The following is a 9,490-nucleotide window of genomic DNA, read 5'->3' on the forward strand; positions in this document are numbered from 1 at the left end:
CATCCTCCACAACCAAGCAATATGTTCGTTCGTCGTCATCTCTCCTCTCTCATCCGCGCTGCACATTCCGCCAAGTCCGTCGTCATCGTCGGAAGGAACTAATTTCACCCCTCAGGCCAGTCTTCTCCAATAGAGCATAATCGTTCCACTTTCGTGCTTCGTTCATCTCCGCTCATCATCGTGTAAATCTGATTTCCGCTCATATTCCTCATTCACCTTCGTTCATCTCTCATTCTTGCTCGACTCCACCAGCGTCGCTTATTAGTTCCATTTTCGTTTTTATTTTATCTTTTTTTTTGAATTTTTTTTATCAGATGATCTTAGATATGAAATTGTAATTTTATTTTGATATTCTGAAGTTTAATATTTTATTTGGGATTGTATTTTTTTTATGACAATCAAAAGAAATTTATCTAGGATTGTGACAAATAAATTGCAGTGTAATTTTCTCTTGCAGAATTTTATCTGGGAAAATCTGGGGATTATTATCAATTAAAATACTGGGAATTCATGATAAAAGAATCCCCAGTATCTTCATGACAAACAAATTGTAGTTTTTCATGACAAACAAATCTTAGTTTTTATCTGTTTGTCATTCTTTGTCATTCACATTATGGTTTGTTTAGTATAAAGACAAACAAATCTGTAATTTTGTTTTAGTATCTGAATTTTCTATGTTTGCCATATGAGTTTGGTTTTTTTTATTGCTCATGTTAATGTAAGAGATTTCGTGCTTGGCAATTGTTTTCTTTCGTTTAATTTGGCATATTGGAGAGTGTTTATAAGTTCTAATTTGGTTATTGCAAATTGTTTAGTATAAGATTACGAGAATTTGAGATATTATTTGGTAGAATGTTAAAATGGGATTTTTGGTAGAAAAAATGGGGAAATTTTGGTAGAATATTAAAATGGGATAATAAATTTAAAGTGCAGGATCTAATTAGATATTTTTTAATATTATTTGAAAATGGAAACATTGGTTAATTAAATGAAAATATAAACAAGTACATGATATTCAAAGTTTAACCCTTAAATTAAATGTAATTTATTTTTTTATTTAATAAATTTTATAAATTAATATATTTAAATGATTTTGTAAATAGAAAAAAATAATTAAATTTTAGTGATATCTGATTGAGTACAGTCGAGTTCGAATTTGAATGCAGGTATGTCTGGTCAGGTCAGCATATAATCTTTCCAGGTGCCGGTCAGGTCTGGGTAATCCCAGGTCAGGTTTCAGTCAGGTCTGGAGACTGACCCTCACAGATCGAACCATGTTCAAGTCAGGTTAGAATCAGATTGACTTAGCGGTTAGATCTGTTTCTGACACCACTAAGCTGAGCAGGGGTTGAGTTTTGGGTTGCTCAGTTAATTCTATTTCACTTGCGTGTTTTTAGTCATGTTATGTTTACTTAAGCTTTTCACATATTTTGCAGACTCCATATTTTATTTATGCATAAGTAAAAATATAATGTGAAATTTAGCTTGTTAAATGTATATTTGTATATATTTCCAAATATTCATTTTTTTTTATAAATTTTACATATATATAATTAAAAATGCTAATACTTAAATTTGTGCGTTAGTAAAAGTACAAAATCCTTTAGATACGATTAATTGAACACTTAAAAATTAATTAGTTTCTAGCTCATTCACTTTTGTTTTTATCACCAACGGAAAGGAAGAGAAGAGAAGGATGCTGGGTATATGGTATTATATGGAGCTCATGGAGGTGTATGGGTGTGGAGATGAGTTTGCGTAAAAGGTAAACGTCATATGAGGCATAAGGTTGACTTTGAATGCTCATATCTCTTAATATATAAATGATTTTGAGGTAATTCAAATTGGATGTGATAGCTTGTTCCGAGAGCTTTCCAACGATAGGTCATATGTCCAATTTCGCTCAGAAACGAGAAAGTTATGACGGTTTTATGTTTCGCCCGATCGGGTCGGGCGAGGGAGCCCGATTGGGCCCGCAACGAAATCAACAGCAGACTGTTTTGTGCTTCGCCCGATCGGGCGAGACACCGTATTACAACTCGGGTGTGTCTTCACCTGGTCGGGCCCGAGCCGAGTTTTCTTTTGTCGTTAAGCGCCCGATTGGGCGGGTCTCGTCTGACCTGATCGGGCGGGTCTCGCCCGACCTGATCGGGCGGGGCTGTTTTTTTGGTGCGGCTCGTTCCGGAAACGCGCTTTTCGAAGAAGGACTACAAATAAATGCCCTAATACGCCTTTTATTGTATTATTCATCATTATTCACATATTAGTGAGAGTTCTTGAGCGCTTTTGTAATCTTTCTTGAATATTCATCGATTCCTAGTGCATATTCATGGTTTTTCTCCCAGTTATTGGGTTTCCACATAAAAGTTCTTGTGTGTTATTTCTTGCTTTGTTATTTGTTGCTCTATTATTGGTCGTTATTATTTCTAGATTGATAGACAATAGAACTTATAATTGGTATCAAGAGCTAGGTTGGTTTATTGTCTAGATCTAGAATAATTAACAATGGAGGATGCAAAGATCATAATTGAAAAGTTTGATGTAACATATTTTGGATATAGGAAGATGCAAATAGAAGACATCTTATATCAGAAGAATTTGTATCAAACTTTGTCTGCAAAGCCGACTGACATTGAAGAGGCTAAGTGGAAGGTACTCGATAGGCAGGCACTAGCAGTGGTACGGTTGACATTGCTTGGACTGTGGCGTTCAATGTCAAGGATATAAAAACAACGGCAGAATTAATCAAAGCACTATCAGATATATATGAGAAACCCTCAGCAATGAATAAGGTATATCTAATTCGTCGTTTGTTTGATTTAGAGATGAATAATGGTAGTTCTGCTGCTGACATATCAATGAATTTAATTCATTAATAAGTCAGTTATCTTTGGTTAATATTGTCTTTGAGGATGAAGTAAAAGCCATATTTTTGTTGTCCTCCTTACCTACTGTGTGGAAAACTGTAGTAACTGCTGTTAGTAATTCTTCTGGTAATGAAAAATTGATTTATGATGTTGTCCGTAATCTGATTTTGAGTGAGATCATTCGAAGGAAGGAGAGTGGAGAATCATCTGGAGCATACAGTGCAGAAGGTAGAGGGAGGGGAAAAGGGAGGAATTTTCAGGGAAAATCGGAGTCAAGAGGGGACCAGAGTAAATCAAAAGGCAGGACTAGTGCTACTTGCTGGGGGTGTGGTAATGAAGGACATTTAAAGAGAGATTGTCCTAAGAAAGTGAATGGGAAAGGGAAGAAGAAGGTTCAAGAAAGTGATGATGAAGAAGATGCATCAACTAACTTGATTTCAGAGTACGATTCCGATGCTTTGATGGTAAGCATGGATGATCAGGAAAAGTTGGTTGGGTGCTCGGGATCATGGGTCTTGGATTCAGGTTTTTCTCATCATTCCTCACCATGCAAGGAGTTCTTTTGGATTTTCAAATCCGAAAAACTTGAAAAGGTCTATCTTGCGGATGGCAAGGTAGTGGAAGTCATGGGGAAAGGTGATGTGAGTGTGAAACTCACTCATGGTGGCTCGTTGGAGTTGAAGAATGTCAAGTTTATCCCAAGGTTGAAGAAGAGCTTGATATCGGTAGCCCAACTTGCTACATCGGGTTACAAGATTGGGTTTGATGGTTGTTCTTGGAAGATTGTCAAGGGAGCTATGATCATAGCTCGTGGGACAAGGAGTGGAACACTTTACACCATGGGGAGCACAATAAAGGAGTCCGAGATATGGGGATGAGAACTTCATGTAAAGTGTCGTTTGGTCAGAAAACTATCGATAGTAGGCTAAGGGATGAGAACCATGGTGAAACGGTATCCTGGTGGCAAATTGACGGTAAGCACACAAGGTGAAGACAGCACACAAGCATGTAGTGCTGGAAATCCTAAGTGGAACAAAGGGTGTATTTTTCAAGTGGGAGCAATGTGAGTTTGTTTTCAAAACAATGAGAAGCTTCTTTGGCTTAGGTGGTACTTTGTTTTATTGAAGTTTTGATGAGACTTCAATGTGCTTCTTTGGTTGGAGAGGAAGTGGTTATCTTCCTTGATTGTAGAGGAAGGGATCTTCATTTGGTTGTGCTTGTCTCTAAGGTGATCCGACCTCCGGGGTAGGAGGGTGTGTAGGCTCATGTAGTGATGGTGCAATGATTTGGAGGTTAGTTATTAAGAATCAAATTAAAGTCGGTTTAGACTTTGATGCTTTTTGTATTGGAGTTGGTGAAAACTTCAATGTCAGTTTCCTTGGTGTAGAGGAGATGTTGTCATAGGATGCTTGATATATGGCATGATTTGGACACGACTAGAGATTGCTTTTGCAGTGGGAGTTGTGTGTAGGATGATGAATGAGAGGATGATGAAGTTATGAATTTTTCTTCACTTACACCTATCTCCAAGTGGGATATTGTTGGGTATATGGTATTATATGGAGCTCATGGAAGTGTATGGGTGTGGAGATGAGGTTGCATAAAGGAAAAACGTCATATGGGGCATAAGGCTGACTTTGAATGCTCATATCTATCAATCTATAAATGATTTTGAGGTGATTAAAATTGGAGGTAATATCTTGTTCCGAGAGCTTTATTTCCAATGATAGGTCATATGCCCAATTCCGCTGAGAAACGAGAAAGTTATGACGGTTTTCTAATTCGCCCGATCGGGCCCGCAACGAAATCAACAACAGACTGTTTTGTGTTTCGCCCGATGGCACCGAGCCACTTCTCCCGATCGGGCAGGACACCGTATTACGACTCGAGCGTGTCTTCGCCCGGTCGGGCCCGAGACGAGTTTTCTTTTGGCGTTAAGCGCCCGATTGGGTGGGTCTCGCCCGACCTGATCGGGCGGGGCTTTTTTTGGTGCGGCTTGTTCTGGAAACGCGGTTTTCGAAGGAGTAGTATAAATAGATTCCCTAGTACGCCTTTTATTGTATTATTCATCATTATTCACAGATTAGAGAGAGAAAAAGCTATAGAGAGAGTTCTTGAGCGCTTTTGTAATCTTTCTTGAATATTCATCGATTCCTAGTGCATATTCGTGGTTTTTCTCCCAGTTCTTAGGTTTCCACGTAAAAGTTATTGTGTGTTATTTCTTACTTTGTTATTTGTTGTTCTATTATTATTTCTAGATTGATAGACAACAAAACTTGCAAAGGAAAGGTAAATAAATGACCGAAAATTTAAAATTTTTGGGTCGATGTACATTGCATATAATATATTATGTCTACCCTACTTTCAAAAAATTGATGTAATAAGATGTGTTTCACAAGAGAATGACGACGACAGCAACTAACAACAAAATGATTTGGGATTAACATGAATTGTCAAACACCTGTCGTAACCATCATCCATTCTCAAACATTCCTGTTGCAACTTGCAACCATCATTCATTTGTCAAACATTCCAGTTGCAATATTTAATTTTGCAAAATTTACAAAATATTTATTTTATTTACAATTTAATGTATATCTTATATCTTATATAAAAAGGGAACTTGGGTTTCGGCTGGTTAGGGGTAGGGGCACCGACCAATGTGTTCACAATATTACCTTCGTGCCATAACTGCCTTACAAGCTTTTTTTTTTTCTTTTTTTTTTAATGGAAAATACACAAGAAGGGAAAAATGATACTATTCAGCCCGTGAATTTCTCTCCTCAAACGTCTGTTTCTTACTTCATCATTTTATTTTCTCTCTCTTCATCATCAATCATAGTAATTACCGGCATTATTATCATGGCCATTGTCGTCGTCGATAATGACTTTGGTTTCTCAAATTCGTGTTCGGAGAGCTTGACATTAGCTGTTGTTAATGAACCTTAGCACATTCATATCTCCATGGAATGTGGTTCTGAAGAAGTTTTTGCTTTTTTTTTCTCTCTTCTTTCCTTAATGGAAAATAAAAAATAATGGGAAGAATGGCAGTATCCAACACGTCAATTCTCTCTCCTCAAACTCTTACTTCTTCTTTCACCAGTTTTACCAAAACAAACTTCCTTACTTTCTCTCTCTTCATAATCATCGTAATCTCCGCCATTATTATCGTCGGCATCATCGTCGTCGCCGCCGGAGATCGAGGCCAGTTGATTGACGTTGGTCAGTTCGTAAATTCGAAATTCTGAAGCTTTTTTTTTTTAATCTGAAATTTCATCTTTCTAATTTGTTGTAATTGTGTTTTGATAATTTTGTTTCTTGTTTTTTAAATTGAGTCGTGATTAACATGCTTTTTTTGACCATGATGAATTGATGATGTATGTATATTTGTGCAGTTTATTTCATTGACGAAACCATCAATAGTGTTGACATTGAGATATTACGTGATTGCTATGAAGCTTTTGCGATGTATTGCTTTGGCAGATACCTTGTGGCATGTTTGGGTAAGTTTTTTTTTGAAAGCTGTGGTTGCAAGTGTTTAGTCCATAAAAACAATTGCTTCTTTGTCCATTATATTTTGGAATTCCTTTTCCTCTGTGTGCTTTACCTTCATGTTTTTAAACCAAATTATAGCCACAGTCCCTTATTTATCTGTTGCCTACCGTTGCTCATATTTACCTTCACTTCCAAGTGAACCTGATCAAGATAGTTCTAAACCTCTCAACTATAAGATCCATTCTAAATTCCTTTTTTTGTCCTCTCATTTTTTTTGTTTTTTTATAGTTGCAAGTTTCTAATTTTTTTTATTTTTGCTCTTTTTTTTTCTTTTCAGATATGGGTCTTGAAAGTCTCCATTAACTGTGAAGGTTGCAAACGAAAAGTAAAGAAAATTCTTCATAGTGTTGAAGGTAATCTCTCTCTTCCCATTAAAAAAAAATTTAAAATTTGATATGGGTTTGGTAAATTTCTTATATTTCTCAAGTTTATGCTTTAAAATTTTGAATTTTTTATGATTATGTTGGAGTATCTTCCTCATTGAGATATGACCATCTTTTTTTTTTCGATCTTTATAGATAAAGAATGTTCTTTCTTCTGTTTTCAACTCTATGTTGCCTAATTTTTTTCTTTTTGATATGCACGATCATGTAATATTAATTTTTAACTTTGAGAAGACGAAGTTCAGGAAGGAAAAACACCTCGTCTTTTCCGGTTATTTACTTCTTCCTCATTGAGATATGAGCATTTGCACATCATTGAGAAAAGAAAAGAATGGTCATGCATTTAGAGAAAGTTTAGAGAATGGTGATGGCAGTTCTTAAGAACTAAGAAGATGAAGAAAAGTTAATGAAACTATCACCAACCTTGTTTTTTTTTAAAAAAAATTATTCTTATTAGCTTTGTTTTCAGTAAGTAGAAGAATAAAAATTTTATTCTTTATTTAGTTGTTATAATTTGCAAGAAATTGTTATAAGAGAAACGTATAGGATATCTATGCATAATTTAAGTCTATGCTAGAAAAACCTATATTATACTTCCATAATTAATCATGATGAAGTTGTGTTAGTCAACTAAAATTATGTATTTTTTTTATATTTGATAACATACAACAACTACTTCCATGGTACTTTGATTCCCAATTTGCATGTGTGAAATGTTGTATGTTCTACAAAATTTTATTGTATAGTATAACAAAATTTTATTCATGGAAGTGGACTACGAGCGTATTCTTTGAGTCAAATTTTGTAGTGATGTATCCATTTGTAATAACATTGTATAACCAAAAGATGATCTTTGGTAAAGTTGCGATTATGATTAGTAGATTTCATTATGAAATTCTGGTACATTGATTGATATAGTGTTGGTTGAGCTACGATAAATTAGATGGTTATGTGGGTTGATTAAGTACGGTGAGTTTGTATCATCTTAGGTATTCAGCTACTATTATTGTTTGTTTTCTCATTTATATTTATGAATTTTTATAGTTTATGGAGCAAATTAAGGCTATACGAATTTTGACACTGAGTTTGTGGAATTAGTTACAATTTCGAAATTTCATTTGCTTGATGATTTGTGCTTTGTGATTTCATAAACTTATTGTAAAATCGTGTTCCTTTGGTGGGTTTTTGTTTTTATCTTCCACATTTGATTCTATGTATTTCATATCATTTGTTGAACCCTTAAATATTTAAATACAATGCTTTCCAATTTTACTATATTTTTTTATCATTTTAACTATCATAAATACATAGAGAAATCAAATATAAATCACAATTTATTGATATAAATATAATAAAAAATGTTTTCTAAAAAGTACAATATTATAATTGTTCTAAAACAAATTAAATTATTTAACAACACGTTATTTCTTATTTTAGGACATAAATGTTTTGACACGTAAATTTCAAATAAGCAGCCCACGTAAACATTCATGACAAATCATATGAACATGAATATTTAAACAACACGTGTTATCATAGACACATAAATTTAAAGCAAAATTTATGACAAATGTCAACATGCATGCTACATTTATTATAAAACTGGTATTCAATATATACTTACACAAACACACACACACAAACACATACACACTCAAACAAATACTACCACAACTTTGAAAATATCGTTACTTGTAATGGATGAAACACACCGAGTAATGGAAACAAGCATTAAGATAATTTTGCGTGACATGCTTATACAACTTAATCTACCAGTGCCATGTTATGGAATTCATTCTACCACTGATGACAAACTGAAGGCATACGTTGAAATTCATGGAGTTCCAAACTTTCCACATACACTAAGATTCGTCGGAATGACTTCTACAGAGGTCAATCTTTCACAAAAAACTGCAGCTCGCAAAGCCATTAGCTTTCTTCGAAATACATACAATGTTGACATTGGAGATTACAATTATTATCAAATGAAATTGCTGGAAGATAATTACCGACACTTACTTTTTCTGTACAACAAAATGTTTTAGAACTTATTTGTGTTATTACATAATGTATCCGAATCTAAGATTAAAATCTATGTAACAATCTATGTAAGATATGGTAGAATATGTATTTACCTTTTTTTTTACAAGTATTAATATATTTGTATTATGTTTTTTTTAAGATCAGATTGTTTTATTTACTACATCCATATTATGTCATAATTATTTATCTTAGGGTATAAATGTTCTGACACGTAAATTTCAAATATACAGTCCACATAAACATTCATGCCAAATCATATCAACATGAATATTTAAACAACACGTGTTGTCGTACATATATGCATTTAGAGCAATCTTTGTGGCACATGGCAACATGCATGTTACATATATTATCAAACTCGTACTCAATATATATTCACACACACACACACACAGAGATAGAAAGAAAATGAAACACATACACACTCATTCAAATACTACGAAAACTTCGAAAATATTGTTGCTTACAATGGGTGAAACACATCGAGTAATCGAAACGAACATGAAAATAATTTTGCATGACATGCTGACACAAAACTTAATTTACCAGCGGCACACTATGGAATTCATTCTATCACTGCTGACGAATTGAAAGCATACGTTGAAATTCATGGAGTTCCAAATTTCCCACAAACATTAAGAT

At 34.3% G+C, this 9,490-nt stretch overlaps 1 protein-coding gene across 1 annotated transcript; it reads left to right on the forward strand.

The window, feature by feature from the left end:
- The first annotated feature begins 5,489 nt into the window (after positions 1 to 5,489).
- LOC125495988 (uncharacterized) lies at positions 5,490 to 8,986 on the forward strand. The gene is made up of 3 exons (XM_048641164.2): positions 5,490 to 6,370; positions 6,700 to 6,775; positions 8,582 to 8,986. The coding sequence occupies exons 1-3, from the start codon at positions 6,320 to 6,322 to the stop codon at positions 8,848 to 8,850; spliced, it is 396 nt and encodes a 131-aa protein (XP_048497121.1). The 5' UTR covers positions 5,490 to 6,319; the 3' UTR covers positions 8,851 to 8,986.
- The last annotated feature ends 504 nt before the right edge of the window (positions 8,987 to 9,490 follow it).

The sequence above is a fragment of the Beta vulgaris genome, chromosome 3 (genome assembly GCF_026745355.1).
Source record: "Beta vulgaris subsp. vulgaris cultivar EL10 chromosome 3, EL10.2, whole genome shotgun sequence".
Lineage (NCBI taxonomy): Eukaryota > Viridiplantae > Streptophyta > Magnoliopsida > Caryophyllales > Amaranthaceae > Beta > Beta vulgaris.